The sequence below is a fragment of the Propithecus coquereli genome, unplaced genomic scaffold, assembly GCF_000956105.1.
Source record: "Propithecus coquereli isolate 6110/MARCELLA unplaced genomic scaffold, Pcoq_1.0 Scaffold301, whole genome shotgun sequence".
In the NCBI taxonomy this organism is placed as follows: domain Eukaryota; kingdom Metazoa; phylum Chordata; class Mammalia; order Primates; family Indriidae; genus Propithecus; species Propithecus coquereli.
The window spans coordinates 3,842,323-3,859,340 of record NW_012148631.1 but is presented as its reverse complement, the minus strand read 5'-3'; the positions used below and the strand labels follow the sequence as shown (position 1 = coordinate 3,859,340).

Here is a 17,018-nt window from a genome sequence, read left to right as displayed (position 1 = left end):
GCCTTTTCTTCTCCAACTCAACGTTACATAAAAAGCGTTTCCCCACACTGCTCCTGTGCCTTCACTGTGCTTGTTTCAGGGCTGCAGAATGTTCCATCAAGGGCCCGAATGTCCCCCATGTTCTTCTCCTGGTGATCACGGCTCAGTCTGCCAGCACAGAAGTCCTCACTCCGCAGCTGGCACCAGGACCAGATTCGAATGGACACCCCGTCACAGGTGAAAAAACAAACAAGCGAACAAGGCTTCTGCCTGGAAGAGGCCCCCAGACCATACCAGGGACCAAACCCTTGGCTGCTCGTGAAAGACAAGGAAGCAATGCCCCAACTCTAAATGTGTGGGTGGGGACTTTGGGGGGTGGCGGCTATGGAGGGTTGGGGATGAGGGCCACTGCCCAGCTTGGGGCAAGTCTTTCGGGAGCGCTCCCTTGCTGGGCAGCTCCTTGGTTTATTTCACAGGCTCTGGTTGAAAGCCTGTGCTTTGCTACAGATTAGTCTGAGGGCCTTTGAGCAAGTCACTGCAGCTCCCAACGCTGTAGTTCTACCATCTGTAAATGTTGTGACCTTAGACCCCGTCTCAGGCTGCTGGTGGGCGATGAGAGCACAGAAAGATCCCAGCACACATCCAGGAACATAGGAGGTGCACAATAAATGGCCATTCTCTTCCCCATGGGGAACATCAAGTTCGACTGCTGGGGAAGTCCCTCACCTCCACCTGGGGTCTCCTCCTACATCAGGGGTCTATGACCCAGCCCTTCTATCCATCCCAAAAGGCAAAGAGATTATGGTAAAATGGGTTAAAAAGGTGGGTCTGGAGATCACACCATGCTTTTTACTTCTAAATCACAATTTGACAGGTGGTTAAAAAGAGCACAGGCTTGGTGTCAGACTGACCTGGGTTTGAATTCTGGTTTTGTCATTTATTGGCCGTGTGATCCTGGGATCCATGCTTCACTTCTCTGTTTCCCCCTTCCCCTACCAGACCTAGAAAACTAGTAAAAGTCATCTCACCCTGCAAGATTGTTGTGACGATGACACAAGGCAACTCGTCAGACACAGTGCGTGGTATACAGTAGGTGCTCATTAAACACTCTGGTCTCTTCCTTTAACCATTTCCTTTAGTTCCTTTGGCTAGGAAAGGTTTGTTTCTGGGTCAGAGTCACCTACCTGTGGCAGCTGGGGAAATATATTCCGAAATGTTTGTCCCATGGCGGGCTCGTGACCTAGGCTAGGAAAAACCTCTTGAAAAACCTGGGGTTGTTTCGCTTGATGTCCAAGGACAGAGGCCTATTTTTAAGTAATCCCAGCAACAACCCAAATGCACTCTGTGCCACCCCCTGAATGATCCTCACTCATGTCCCCAGCCTGGCCATTCCTTTGATCTAAAAGGAGTCCAAGGAAATGGCAGTAACCGCCAGGGGGACGGCAGGAAGCAACAGCTCCACTGCTCTGGCCCTGAGATGCCACGTCCCACGTGTTGGCACTCGGCAGATTCCTCTCCACCAGCACAGGGGACTGCCAATTGGGAGAATGGTCTATTCTACCCCCTACTTTGAACAAGAGGATGTCACTGGAGCGTTACTGAGCCCCTACTACGTGCTGGGCACATGCCTTTTTTTTTATTTGGTTTAATCTTCAGGACAACCCTGCAGAGTAGGTTTTACCATCTTTATTTTTCAGATGAGGAAACCGAGGGTCTGAGGGGACCAGGCTCAGGTCCCATCTTCCACCCCACCTCTTCTTCAAGGCAGCTGCCATAACCTTTGGATTGGGGTAGGTGGTCATGGACCTTGTTAAGAGTAATAAAAGCCGTAGAGGTCTTTCTCCCCAGAAACATACCCACAACCCATGCATACAATTTGACGGTCAAAGTTCGGGGGCCTCCTAGACCCTTATAACACTCATCCTTGGATTGTGGACCTTCAGTGAGAAATCTCTGGTTCAAGTGACATTTGCCCAAGTCCAAAATGCGAACCAACACTGTTGGCAGTAGGAAGCAACACAGGGTGTGTGTGTGTGTGTGTGTTGCTTTAGAGAGAGGAAAAGGCTGGTATGTGGCAGGGCTTCCCGCCACACCGAGAGGGGAAAGGCTATTGGTCTCCTTTGGCAACAGAGTGTGCCTTTTCCATTGGCCGGTTTAAAAATGGGCTAGGAGAAAAATAACCAACCCTTCCTCACCTCTGCCAAATGCGGCAGTGACAGGCACCCAGGAGACAGAAGCCAGCTTACTGGGACTTTGTTCTCTGTTTCAGAAGCCTGGTCGGCCACCCAGGATGGAAACCACCACCCTGCTCCCCCTTACTTTGCTTTGCAAACAAAACCCATCAACAGCTGCAAGGACACCCTGAGCCGGAGGTCACAGGATGCTGCTTGCAGGGAGAAAAGCCCACTCCACCCAGGCCTAAGTGGCAGCCCTCTTAGCTCGAGTGGGCTCTGATGCAAGAGTTCCTGGGGGGTGAGGTCATCCCGACACCCACCCCTCCAAAGCATGCTCAGCCAGAGCTGGGATTTCCATGCTGGCTCCAACCCTGTGTTGGGCCCCTTGACCGAGGTCTCTTCTTGATAAAGGGACCCAGGAAACTTCAACTTCAGAGGCACCGGCTCCCAGGGTTAGGGCTCACTGCAGCGAGGGGTGGGAGGATGTGTCCTCATTCCTTCTCAAGTGCATCACTTCCTCCTCCATCTGACATTTGCAGAGCATCACTCTGTGCTAGGGTCTGCGCTGGCTGCAGGGGAACACGCCCTGGCGGGCCACACACTGTCCCTGCTCCCTTGAGCGGACAGACCCATGACTGCACAGGGTGGCTGGCATGAGGGCTGGGGCAATGGGGACGGCTTTGCAGCGGAGCCACTCTGCAGACTGAGGAAGGAGGGCTGGAAGGGTGGTAAAGGATGGGAAGTGTGTTTCAGGCGGAGGGAACAGCACCAGCAAAGGCCTGGAGGTGAGAATAAGCTAAGTGTACTGGAGAGTGCAGGGCAGAGGGGTGAGAGGAGGGTGGAGAGGGAGTCAGGGGCTGTATCACAAAGGGTCTTAAAGGCCATGCAGAGGAGGCCGACGTCCTCAAGAAGGCTCTGGGGGCTGCCTAAGGCTTTGGACCTCTCTGAAGAATGAGATTCAAACCCTGGGCCTTCCTTTCTTCCCTGTCAAAACGGCCCAGCATAGCAGGAGTGACAAGAGCAGCCCAGGATTTGAATGCCTCTTCCAACTGCCAACACAGTCCCGCCCCTCTGTGCCTGCTTCTCCTCCTGGCAGCCCCTGGCAGCTGCCCGCTGCTTGGCTGGCCGAGTCTGCCAAGCCTGCCATTCCTCCTCTCTGCCTTGAGGACAACCACTCCCCTGCGTGGGTGCCCACAAGCCTGGCTGCTCCCAACCTCAGCCCCAGGTGAGCACCTGCAGGGCCCCAAAGTGTGGAAACTTTTTGGAACAAGGGACCCACTGGCCCGGGACCCCTTGCGCAGTGCTGTTCTGGCTCCTGGAGTGGAGGAAATGTTCCTCATGAGCCCAACAGCTGGGCAAGATGTTTGCTGGCCCATCCTGATCTGCAGGGAAAAAAAAGCTAGACTATATCCAATACGAGTAGCTTAAGCCACCTTCTGGCACAGAGGGTAGGCAGTGCCCCGCTCAGTCTCAGGAAGGAAGCCATGCAGGGGTTGGGGGAGGGTGGCAGTAGATTCATCAATCAGCTTGTTTTGAGCTGCTCAGAGGCCACGGTTTGGCGGAACTTGGGATGAACAATAAGCAAAGCCTCTAAAAAAGGAAGCAGTGACTGATGACAGCGGGGTGGGTGGGGGAGGATGGAGCCCCAGTGCTGAATCCCTGAGGTCTGAAAAAGAACTGGGGGTGGGGCTTGATGGGAGAGGCAGACCTCCTTGGGGGTATGGCCCCTACCCAGGAGACCTCGAGTGGTCCTCCCGTGGTCCTCCCGACGGCGCTGGAGGAGGTGACAGCTACCAGACCCGCTGCCAGTGAGGGCAGAGGCTCCCAGAAGTTGGGACCGCTGCCTACAGCCAGGAAGTGGCATTTGAACCCACACCAGCCTGGTTCCCGCGGCTGGGAAGAAGATGCTATGGTTGTTTCGGACAAAGTTTAAGTGTCATTCCCTGCAGGGAAGGATCAGAGCCCAGTGCTTGGCACACAGTAGGCCAACAATATCTGTTCCTTCCCTGCCATGTCTCGGAGGGCCCCCAGGAAGTGGCTCCCACGCGTATCTTCCACTCTGCAGCCTTCTCTGGAGACGCCGCCTTCCCTTCTCTCCCCGTCACCCATCCTGCCGCGCTTCCGCCACGTGCCCGAGCAGGGCAGGCGAGTGTGGACTGAGGACGCAGCCCAAGAGGTAAAGGGACACGTGCTGGAAAGCCAAACTCTCCATCCTTCATGCCCCAAGCTCTGACAAGCTGACGGTCCTGGGCTCGCCGGGGCTTCTCTATCGCCCCCAAGCCTATTCTAGAGATGGCGACATTAAGCCCAGACAGGGGAAAAGGCTGGCCCGAGATCACGATGCGGGTCAAGGGCGAGGTCAGGATTCGACTCAGATCTGAATCCAAAGACCATGCGTGCTCTTGACCATCATGCGGAGTCGCCTCCCCAGCCAACCAGCAGTTACTTTCTCTCACAGGGGCCTGAGAGGTGTGACACCACAGGACTCTTTAAAGTGACCTCTCGCACAGATCGATTTTCGGAGAACTGATTCCTTGCCTCCAAGGAAGAAAGGCCAGGGCCACTTATGGAGTCCCCACCTTGTGCTGGGCTTAGACTTCTCACGGCGTCGCCAACGTATTCCTCATCGAAACCCCGCGAGGGAGGGAGGGACCGCCATTATCCCCATCCTAAAGATGAGGAAATGGAGGCGCAGAGAGGGAAAGTGACTTGCCCAGGGTCACACAGCTTAGAGATGGTGGGACTGAGATTCAAACCGTGGACTGCCTCCAAAATCAATCTTCTTTCCACCACCTCTCTTGAGATTCCAGCCAAAGGCCCAATCTGTAATTGCTGTGTGACCCTATGCAAGGCTCTGGTCTGCCAAATGGGAGGCGGGATGCAGCGATTCCCAGCACTCTCTGGTCCTGGGAACAGAGCCCCAGGGTGACCTGTCTGCAGGGATGAAGTGCTGGGCCATACCCCAGAGACATGGAAATTCCACTCTGCCTTCTTCTGCCCTTGATTGCCCCTAACCTTGAGGGAAGGGAAGCTCTTCTGGGAAGTGAAGATCTGCCTGTCTGTAGTGGAAAGTTACCAAGCGGACCGGGCTACGGAGACACTGGATATACATGTGCCCACCCATCTCATAAATCCATCATCCTGGCGGCAAAATGGAAGAAACACATACCCGAGGGATGTCATTGTGATATAAACAATGTGTGATGTTGAAGATATAAACAAAATATACTTTTAAATAGCTGTGGGCATTCTGCCAAGTACCAATACCGCCTGAGACACCTCCGCCCCACCCAATTCCCCGAATGGCTTACTCATTAACAAACTTTCCTCCACTGCCCAGAGGTGAGGCAGGAGACCAGCTCTGGGCTGCCACGAGTCTTGGTAACAAGAATGAAAGAAGGGGTCAGGGAGGGCTGGACCTGCTGTCTAAGGATGGCTGTCCCAAACCCCGCTCAGAAACACCTGCCACTAAGTCTGAAAACGTGCTGAGGCTGAGAGGTCAGCAGGAGGGATGAGATCCAGGCTGAGGCAGGCGGCTTCACTGTTCTGTGCCTCAGGATCCTGATCTATAAAATGGGGCCACCCCCCCCACCACCATGCAGAACTAGCAGGACAGTCCAGGTGCAAGGTGTGAAGGGCTCCACAGAAGTTCAGCAGATGCGTGCTAGAATGCGTTCCCCGGAAGACCTCAGGGTCAAAGGCGCCTTCCGGATGATGCCTCCAGGATCCACTGTGTACTCCCGATGCCTCTGCAATAGCGGGTCAAGTCTCAGCTGGGCTAAACTCCAGTACCGCTCCAGTAACAGGCCTTCCTCCCTGCTTTCCACTCCCAGGCAGCTACCACAGTTAGAAAGTTTTTCCTTTGACTGAACTGAAATCTGCTTCATGTGACGTCTACACATTGGTCACGCCTGCATTCGGTTCACAGTGCCCTGCCCCATCAGGTCTGCAGGCGGCTCTCAGGCCCCAGCAGTCCCCAGGCTATGTTGCTGGGGATTCTTTGCTCCCTTGGGGGTGACATAGCCTTCACTCTGCTGTCCAGAGAGCCCTCAGGACATCAGCCCTCCCCGACCTGCCTTGGCAGGGGGCTGGAGAGCCACACACCAGACCTTGCGGATGACCAGCTGGGGTCCCCAGTGGTGAACCTACAGGCTGAGAGAGCCCCACCCTGCCGCCTAGAGGTGGGATGTGAGATACACAACCAAAGAACTAGGTGAGCAACTAAAAATTAATCTTCCAGTATTTCTAAATGCTCACTGATTTCTGTGAAATACTGTGAAAGCTTCCAATGCAAGTGGGAAATGCCCCTCACCTGACTCTGCAGTCTTGTCTTCCATACCAACTTTCCTTCCCTCTAGCTGGAATCATGTTGGGCAACTTGAGCTGTGTGTCCTCGGGCAAGTTACTTCCCCTCTCTGTGCTTCTGTTCTCTCAACAGTTACATGGCATTAATAACAGTAGCTATCTCATAGGGCTTTGTCCTGAGAGTTAAATGCATGTACCTGCTTAGAACAGCGTCTGGCACATATGGGCTGCGTGATACAAGTTAGTGGTTATTATTATTCTTTTGTGCCTGTCTCCCTTGGGAGCATCAGGTCCTGGGCTCAGCATGCAGCAGGGGCTCCTTCGCCCAGCGAATACCTAATCACAACAGGTGCTGCGCGTGAGCACTTAGTATCTTCCAGGCACTTTGCATGCCTGAGAGGTCACATCATTATCCCCTTTCTGTAGAAGAGGAAACTAAGGCTTAGAGAGGCCAAGTCTAGTGAATAAGGGGCAGCCCCAGGAATGCAGGACCCCAGCCTGTGGGGATACCAACTCACAACGCTGGCACGGTGTGGGCACAGGATGCTCCTCACCTGCAGGAGAGACGCAGTCCAGGATGACAAAGGCTCTCATCCTGGCCTGTGCCCTGGCTGGCTGCCTGGTGGGGGCTGCCTGGAGCTCTGCTGGGAAGGGCCTGTGAGCAGCCAGGGTGCAGGGGAAGATGCCTGGAGCGCTGGGATGCCTGCCTGTTAGGGACAGGTGCAGGTTGGCAGCACTAACCACAGGAAAAGGAGGGGTGGGCAAAAATGAGGAGGCCAGTGAACATTTAGATCCAAACCTACAACAGCAGGAACTTGAGGTTAGGGAATTTCCCGGCCAGGAGCATGGGTAGAAATAGGAGATCACGTCCAAAGGTGACCATTTCTCCATTAACATACATTAGCATAGTACAAATCACACCCACTAATGCCATGGCAATTTACAAATGCCATGGCAACCCCTGGAGGTTACCCTATAAGGCTAAAATTGGGGAGAGCCCTTAGCTCTAAGAACTCTCCACCCTTTTCCCAGGAAAATCATGACTATTCTGCCCACCATTTAGCACATCATAAGGTGCAGACATAAATGCAGAAGTGTGGTAAACCCAGGGTCTTCTCCACCCTCGGAGACAGACCTATTTCCCCTCAGGAAATGTTACTTCTGCTGTCTATACTGAGAGCCTGCAATAAAAACTGCTTGTGTGGAAATGCTAAGTGTCTATCGTCACTCCATCATGCTGGCCCTGCTTGTGATTTTTCCAAGCCAGGCGCCGAGGAACCGGGCCAACACCCCTCAAAGAATCAACCCTGACACGCCAGTGGGGGCCGGCAGTGGCAGAGCATGGGGTCAGCATTTACCAGGCAGACACCTGAGTCCCAGTCCAGCAGGAGAAGGGGTACAGAGCTCAAGTTCACCCCTTCTCCTCTAGTGTGAGATTCCCAGAGACCACCTTTCAGCTACAGAGTCCACCGGCCTGGGGTGAGGTGGGCTGGGGACGGGGGACAGACCTCTTCCAGGTGCAGCTTCATTTTGGCGGCCGTTGGTACAAGTAATTCATCTTCGGAGGGCAAAGAGGGTGACCTGAGAGAAGGGTGGAGGCGCGGGGACTCAGGATGAGGACGGGGGGCAGCAGCAAGTGAGCCAGAGGCACCCCAAGATGCCCCGCAGCAGAGGGGAAGGGGCTCAGAGACCCTCAGGCCTGGGATCCATGCCACGCAGCCACTTCCTGGCTGCCCGACCCTGGGCAGGTCTTGTTACCTCTCTGAACCTCAGTTTCCTCCTCTGCGACGTGAGGAGATGACCTCTGGAAGCCTGGCCCTGATGGTTTCGATGGGGTGAAACAGATAAAGAGCCCAGCGTGGGGCGAGCACACCGAGGCTCGAACCACCCCGTGCGCGCAGTGAGCACTCACCACCTGTAGGGCTGCGACCCTGCGTCCTCCCTCTTCCCTCCCTGCTTTAGGCTCTAACCACACACTTGGCTTCTGGGCTTCTATTTTAAGCCCTCAGAGAGCACCATAAGTACCCAAAGCTCTTTAGTCCAAAAGAGGGCCAGAGCTGACTCTTCTCCGTGGGGAAGATTAAACAGCCTGTTCCCAGCGGCCTTGCAGTCCAGCCCAGGGAAACTGCTACGCCCCTGCTGGCAACACGGCGCATTATCCCAGCGGGGAGTGTGGCAGTGAGAGATGCAAGCCTCCTGACTGTGGCCTGGCCTGCCACCACCTCCCGCCCCCAGCCCCAGCCCCAGCCCTGCCGCTGGGCTCTCCCCATCACCGTGACCCCACATGCCATCTCCACTTGCACTGGGACCCCCAGAACTCCGCAGCTCCCCATACATGTGTGCCTTCCCTCCCTTCAGGCACATCGAGCCTGAGGCCTCGAACAGCCTTTCCCATTCCCTTCTAGCATATGTCTCTTTTTTCTGGTCTCAGTGAGGCAGAGCACACCTCCTCCAGGAAGCCTTCCTTGCCTCCTTCTCTGGGCTCTAACAACACCCTGAGCTCTCCTTCCACCATTTCCTGTAAACGCTGTGTCCTTGTTGTTCTCTTCCGCTGGAACTTGAGTCCTTAAACCCAGGCTGTGTTTCCTGGCCCAGCACAGAGCCTGGCCTGAAGGTTTGGTGAACACATGGAAACTAAATGCAACCTGCGAGGCAGATTCTTCTCATGGGCAATCAGGCATCCAGGACAGAGCCCAGGGAACCCCTGGAGACTGCTGTCAGTGCACACGAACGGGTGCCCCCGATCCTTGATTCAAGGCTTGTGGTCACCAGGGGCAGAGCTTTCAAGGCAAGAAGTGAAGGGCACATGCCAGCCAGCCCAGGGGCAGGCCTGAGGCCTCTCTTCCGATGGCAGCAACAACAACCGCCACAGTTACCATCCCGGGCATGTGCCAAACGCTCACCTCTATTCCCACCACCACCAAATGTGAAGGAGCTACCCCTAGCCTCCCTGTCTCGTGGTAAGGAAACTGAGGCATGAAGAGGTCATGCCAGTGGGAACTGGCTGAGCTGAGGTTTGAATCCAGGCAGCCTGACTCTAAGATCTGAGTTCTGCACCCTAACCCCAGCCCTCCACTTCTGTAGGCCCACGGCCTTCCGACTCTAACCTGTCTGGCTGCAAGCCACAGAGAGAAATACGTTTTACATTGTGACACACACATGCACCCAAAACTGAGACAATGCTTATGAAGCAAAATATTCTTACTACATGAATGCACCCAATATTCTATTCTATGTCAATAAAGAATTTTTTTTTTTTTTTTGAGACAGAGTCTTACTCCATTGTCCTGAGTAGATTGTAGTGGCATCAGCCTAGCTCACTGTAACCTCTAATTCCTGGGCTCAAGCAATCCTCCTGCCTCAGCCTCCCGAGTAGCTGGGACTACAGGTGCTCACCTCCACGCCCAGCTAATTTCTTTCTATTTTTAGTAGAGACGGGGTCTCGCTCTTGCTCAGGCTGGTCTTGAACTCCTGAGCTCAAGCAATCCTCCCAGAGTGCTAGGATTACAGGTGTTAGCCATTGCCTAGTCGTGACCCACAGTACTTGGTCCAGTGGCCAAGTTTGGGGCCTCGGGCTCTGAGGGTGGTAGTACCTTGTACTCTCCAGTGATGTAACCAACTAGGTATCCCACTCCATTCGAACATGTTGGCCCTTCCACTAGGGCCAGCTCCATGAGGGCGGCCAGCAGCTATGCCTTGCATTCACGGCTGCACCCCCTATGAAGGTGTGCAACAAATCAATGAAGATGCATACTCTGGAAAATTCGGAGCAGGGCAGATCCCAGGATCACCCCAGCCTGGGTATGCTGTGCAGGGTGACCAAGCCACAGAAGGCCCTAAAGGCAGGCAGAAGGAGATGACATTTGGGTAGGGTAGGCTGACCTCCACCTGAATGGCAGTTGGACTTTCCTTCAGATGGCACCTCCTCCAGGAAGCCTTCCCTTGCTCTGACAGCCAGGGGAGAGAGATAGAGAGAAGGGGGCAGAGGTGGCAATAGGAAGAGGTTAAAAACAGAGGAAAGCCCTAGTTTCTTCTGCCTCCAAATTCACCTCAAGCAACTTCTCCGTTGTTCTGCAGATGGCACAGACCCCACTCCCGCTTCTCCCTTCCTCTGATGGGTAAGACCACTCCACTCCCCCCATCCCCGCAGCGGCATCCCTGCAGGCCACCACCAAGGAGCCTTGGCTAGTCAGGCCCCTGACCATATGCTGACAGCCACAGAGGTTTCAGGGCCATTGGAGGAAATACCATCACTCCGACAGGCTCAGCACAGGTTCTAAAAGATTCTTAGCGACCTGGTGGGAGGGAGGCAGATAGGGCGAGATCAGCCAGGAAAGCCCAGCTCAACTTTGAATTGGGACTGGGCGAAGTAGGAGGAAAGGGGAGTATCACTTGCAGGGCCATGCACACAGCTGGAAGGAGAGTGACAAAGCTCACTGTCTTCCCAAGAGCTGAGAAAGTCCAGATCCAGGGAGCATCGCCACCCACCGCTCAGGTAGGAAGCCAGGGAGGGGCACAGCTGACCACTCGGGCCCCGCACCCACAGGGCTCCTTCCCCGGGTCAAACAGAGCAAGGGGCTCTGCAGGGGAGGGCGTCTGAGTGTCTGGGGCAGGCGCAGTTGCTGCCCCGCTGGACGCCACATTCGCAGACTGTCCGTCCAGGTTGGGACGTCTGGTTCTCCCTTACACTATGTGTGCCTCTGTCCTTTACCCGCCTCAGCCTCTATTTGCTGCCCTGTCAAATGGGAATAAATAGCCCCTCTAAATGGTGGTCATGAGGATTTAGAATAGATTCTGTGGGTAAAGCCCTTGGCCAGGGCTTGGAACAGAGCAGGGTCAACAGGCTTTCCTCACTCCAAAGTGCCTGGTTATTGAGCCAACACTAAAAAGCTGTTGGTCTGGTCAAACGTGGGCCAACTTAATCATTAAACCCAACCTGAGGTTTGAATTTAGCCTCTCTCCAACCAGAACTAAGGGGGAGCCGCAGAGGCACGGAGGGAAGGGATTGGAATGTGCTGGGGGGAGAAGTAGAAGAGTCCCTTCCCCCATCCCGGAATGTTGCCCTCCCCTATTCCCACCTGTTCACACGCTTTTTTCCCCTTACAAAACCCAGAATAAGGCTCATGGAGTTGAGAGAGAAGGCCCATGTGGCATTGGGAATCAGACAGATCTCAGTCTTCCAAGCTGAGCTCTGCCACTGCCTAACCGAGTGCCAAGTGTCTTAGCCTCTCTGTGCCTCAGTCTCCTCACCTGCACCGTGGTGGAGAACGGCACCTTACTCTGCAGGATTGGTTTGCAACTGGAAAGAGAACAGGGAGAGCACACGCCAGGAGCTTAGCAGACGCGAGGTCCTTGCTGACCCCGGCACGTTTCTGTTTAAAGGGCGTTCGTCTGAACGTGCTGACGCACTTTGCGAACGCTGCTCTGGGGCTTCCTGGGAACCCATCATAAAGAAAGGCGTTTCCTTATTGTACCCTGTGACATGCCATGTGCACGATGGGGCACCCGACAAACGTTATCTAAGCCACAGGTTGGGAGGATCCTGCATGTCAGAGAAAGAATGCAGGACTTTGGAGCTAAATAAACCTGGATTTCAATCCTGGTTCTGCCAACTGGATAAGCCATGTGGCTGGGACAAGCCACTTTACCTCTGATCCTTGGTTTCTCATCTGTAAAATGGGGATAATCCCTACATTGAAGGGCTGTTGGGAGAATTAAATTCATTCATTCATCCAACATATATTTACTGAACATTTACTATGAACTAGCCACTGCTCTAGATGCTGAACATACAGCAGTGAAGGAAACAGACAAAACCTACTCAAGGAGGCAGACGAGCACCAGCTGACTACACACCCAGCATGTCAGGTTGTGCTACATGCTAAGGAGAAACATAAAGCAGGGGTCAAGGTGAGGAGGGCTGGGGCCACGACAGTGGCAGGACCCACACTGGAGCAGTGACCAGAAGGAGGCTGTCGGGAGCCACAGGGAGGTCCAGGGAAGAATGTTGCAGGCAGAGGGATCAGCAAGTGCAGGAGCCTTAAGGAGAAGCGTGCTTGGCGTGTAAAGGAAGCCACATATGCAGGAAGCCTGGCATGGAATCCAGGTGCTCGGCAAATGCCAGCTCTCTATTTCAAGTCCCGCAGAACGAACCCCACGCATGTGTCCTTTTCCTGAGAATGAAAGCACAAGGATTCTACAGGGCAAGACTGTGCCAAGTGTTCTTTCGGTCTACGATTCAGGCAACATTTGAGCTCCGCCACCGGTTTTTGAGCCCCTGCCAGGTATCAGGCTCTGGGATGGGCAACCAGGGATCCAAGATGATCGAGACACGGGCTCTGTCCTCAAGGAACCCTGAGGAGAGTCATGGAGACGGGCAAAGGCAATGCGATGTGCTGGATGAACGAGCAGGGACTTAAGGAGGTATCCAGGTAGCAGAGCAAAGGATGAGACTGTGGGTGGTCAGGGAAGGCTTCCTGGAGGAAGTGACAACTGAGCTGGATTTTGAAAGGTGGACTAGACAAGAAAAGATATTCTAGGCCTGGGGATCACCAGATGCTGAGCACAGAGGTGTAAAAATGGCACAGTGTGTGCAAGAAACTGATTGCAGGCAAGTCACAAAACAATGAATAGTCCTTTGTATTCTTGGCACCTGCCACCTGATATGGCTCAGGAATTCCAATGCTATGCCCATCTTCAAACTCAATGCAAGCGTCAAGCCTCAGAAGAGAGTTTGAATTTCCCATACTTAGACACTGCAGTGGGGAACCAGCCTTAACCCCAGGCTCCCAGCCTCGGATGGCCCAGTCCACACAGCAAGGGCTGAAAGGAATGAAGACTACATAAATCTCCAGCTATATTTAGCCTGCCTGGCGTGTGTCTGTCCCTTTATCCACCCCAAGGCTGACCCACACATGGCAGAATGGCTTTTTTACTAAAACAGCATAAACATTTCTTAATTAAGAAATTGAACAAAGGGGCCTCAGCCCAGTGTCTTTGTGGCTAGAACATCTGCTGCCATATTTGCCAACATCCTTGGATACCTCCTAACTGGTGGGTAGGTTCTCCCCCATCCGGGTAATAACCACGTCCACAGGACGTAGAGTCCACCCTCCAGTAAGCAGACCTGGGTTCTAATCCCACCTCTGCCACAGACTAGTTGGTGAGTCTCTGCTCGTGACTTCTCTGAGAATTTGAAGGTTTGAGTGCAGCTGTCCTAAAGGAGCCCAGAGGCTTATAAAGCATGAGTTGGCTCCTCTTCCATAGCCGGCCTCAGGAATCCCGGGCTCAGCACCATCCATTTCAACCCCCTCCAGGGAAAGAAACAATTATTTTTTATAACCACGTGTAATGCCTAGATGGGAGAGCTATGTGATAGTGTTAGAGCAGCGATGGGGTGACATGTCCCTCTTCTAAAGCCTCACACTAAATCTGCCCCACAGTTGACTTCCTTCCACACTGAGCTGAACCTTTGTGCTTTAAACACACACACACACCCTTCTCACCTTTTGCACTAAAGATGCTACAAAGGCCCAGCCTTAAGCCAAAATACTTCTAAAGACTTGGGGTAGTGAGGGAAGGGGGACAAACAGATAAGGGTCCCAATCTGGATTTTCCCACTGCTGGCTGTGTGACCTTGGGTGAGTCATTTCCCCTTCTCTGAGCCTCAATTTCTTCATTTGTAAAATTGGGAAATGCATCTTCAGCACGAAGCTTCTTTGCATACCAAGCTGCGGTATGCAGAGTGCCGGGCACTGACCCTCCACGCGTGCTATCTGCTCCCAAATTACCAGGTATTTCTCAGTAAGGCCTCCTCCCATCCTCCGGATCCCGTCACTCTAGTCTCGGAAATTCTGGGTGGCTTTAACTAGGGGGCGATGCACTCTGCTGCAGCGGCTCCGCCGGGGCTAAAGAGCCCCCAGGTTGAGCGGACACCAGAGGGGGGCGCAGCAGGGGTGGGCGTGGGAACACAGCCAAGGCAAGGCAGCACGTGCCGCGGGGGTGCAGGGAGGCTGGAAACTGGGGGTCCCCCCTGCGAGCATCCCCCACTCTCGGCAGCTGCAGTCTCGGCACAACGGGCGGTTTCTGGCCGTCGGAAGCCTGGGCGAGCCCGGCTCCAGGCGCCCCCTGGGTCACCCCGGACTCACTCATCAGCGCCCTCGGGCTGTAACAAAGGCGAGGGGCGCGCGGCATCGCCCCAGAGGCCCTTTCGCGCATCTGGTCAAAGCCGGGAGAACGAGGACGGGGGTCCCCAAGGTAACCAGGACGCGGTACCCGCCCTCCCGGGGCGCAAAGCCCAGCCGCGGGGCGCGCGCGGAGCACAGGTCCAGGAAGCACCTGAGACTCCAGCCCGCTGTGCACCGAGGGCTCCAAGGGGCGCGGGGTGGCTCTCCAGGAGTCACCCAGCAGGTCCCCCGGAGGAGAGGAAAAGCCCAGCGCCCGCCTCCCGGGCAGGGCTCCCCGGCATACCTGGCGGGGTCCTGTGCACCGTGTTGCCCATCGCTGCGTCGGGCGCGGCGTTGGCGGCGGCGCGCTCCAGGCGCGCGGAGGCTAATTACGCGGCGGGCCGGGGACCCGGGCCGGGGTCGAGGCTCGGGGCATCGCCGCTGCACGGGCGAGCCGGCGGGCGGCAGCTGGGGTGGGCGCCGGGAGGGAGGCGGTGGCGTCTGCGGGAGGAGGAGGCGGAGCTACCGGTCCCAGCCCGCCGGCTCCGCCCCCGCCTCCGCCCTCCACCGCCTCCAACCGTGCAGGGGCCGGGCCGTGGCCGCCGCATCTTTTGAAAGTTTGCACCGGGTGGCGGGAGAGGCACAGCCGAGCTTCCCGCCCTCGCCGCTCCCGCGCCCGGGCCGGGTAGGCGCGCAGCGCGGCCGGGTGCCCTCTGGGTGCCAGGCTTGGCAGCCTGCCGGTCTTTCCTTCATTTATTCCAAGATTTAGAGAAGGCCTACTGTGTGCCAGGCCCTCTTCCCAGCGGGCCAAGTCCTCGCCCTGCGGAGCTTCCTGAGGAGGGCTGGGGTGGGGGCGGGGACATTGTAAAGGGCCGGGAGACGGTACAGAGTGCCGGGTTGGGGGTGGGGTCTTTTCTACCCACTAGGCCAAGAGAAACCTAGGTGGTGTCCAAAGATCAAGATCGGGAGGAAGGAACCCATATTGATTAATTCACTGACTCCTTCATTAAAATACTGATTCAGCACATCCTATGTGCCAGGCATTGCGCTGGGCCTGGTAGATACTGACAAGTTCCCACTCTCCTGGAGACGTCATGCTAGTGGTGAAGACGGAAATAACAAGCAATTAAGATCACACAATATAGGGATCAAAGCCAGGAAGAAAATAAAACACAAGAGTAAGGGGGTGACATTGTTTGGGGGGCTTAGGGAGTCGGTTGGGGGCATGCAAGCTCTATCTGATGGACAAGAAGGGTCGGCCATGGGAAGGGGTGGGGAGAGTATTCCTGGCAAAGGGAGTAACAGGCATTCCTCATTCATTCGTTCACCCCACAGGTATTTTCTGAGCACCTCCTCTGTGCAGATGCCTGGACCGCACTCAGTGGCAGTGAGGCTGCTAGTCCACGCCCTCCTGGGGCTCCATTTTACAGACTGGAACACTGAGGCCCAGGAGGTACAATGACTTGCCCGAGAAGACCCAATTTCAAACCAGCTTTTTTTTTTTCCCCCTACTATTTCCTATGCCCTTGTATCCCTTGAGATCTTTTGAAATAGGTGTTATTACCTCTACTTCACAGACAGGGAAAAGGGATGGTGGAGACTCAGGGAGTCGAAGAGAGGTGCCCAAACCTCCTGCCGGTAGAGGGCAAAGCTAGCCTGGAGCTATGTGGATAAAAGGGGGACATGCAGGACAGAGCCCCCTGCCTGGCTGCTCTGGTGGCTCCTGCTGGGAGAGCATGACCCCTCCCTTAGGGTTCTCATTCTCCAAGGTCAGCTCGGAGCCGCCACCTCTGGGAAACCTCTATACCCCACGCTGCTCTGACTTATCATATATCTGAACGTCAGGTTGCCTTGTAGTCAAGTTACTAACTTATACTACAGGTGCTCTCTCGGTTAGTTTTTAACCCCAAAGTTCTGTTGGGAAAAAGTACATTAGCACGATACACCTTCAATCCTTGAGAGTCCGGGATGCACGTGGAGGACATGGGACAGTGTTGCTGTCAAAGGAGCAAGGGGGTTTCGCTCAGAAAGCAACGCGCAGCGAAGGGGACTTTGTGACTGCAAGGGTGGGAGGTTGTTGTCAGAGGCCTTCGAAAGGTCACTCTCGGAGCCCCACTGAGTGGCCGTGTTGTGCACACCTGTAGCACGGGAAGCCGCCACGCTCCCTATGTGATGTCGATGGCATCTGTGGCACAGTCACAGGGCGCAGTGGTTGCGATACACGGATTTGAACCCGCTGGGTTTCAGCATGTGGAGCTCTGTGAATAGGGCGTACTCTGGTAAAAAGCTACCCACCCCACCCCGTGATGGTGACGCCAGTGTTAAAGCCACATGAAAAAGAACTTGAATCAAATAGTTTCTTGAAATTTGAAAATGGATAAAAGCAATTTTTCCA

At 54.9% G+C, this 17,018-nt stretch overlaps 1 protein-coding gene across 3 annotated transcripts in view; it reads right to left on the bottom strand.

Moving 5' to 3' along the window:
• The window catches only part of NEURL1B (neuralized E3 ubiquitin protein ligase 1B), a 37,293-nt gene extending 22,196 nt beyond the window's left edge, over positions 1 to 15,097 (bottom strand). For all 3 annotated transcript variants that reach the window (XM_012649709.1, XM_012649711.1, XM_012649710.1), the window contains exon 1: positions 14,928 to 15,097. In XM_012649709.1, the coding sequence (XP_012505163.1) occupies positions 14,928 to 14,958 (31 nt within the window). In that variant the 5' untranslated portion in view covers positions 14,959 to 15,097. The remainder of the gene's footprint in view (positions 1 to 14,927) is intronic.
• Positions 15,098 to 17,018: the final 1,921 nt, after the last annotated feature.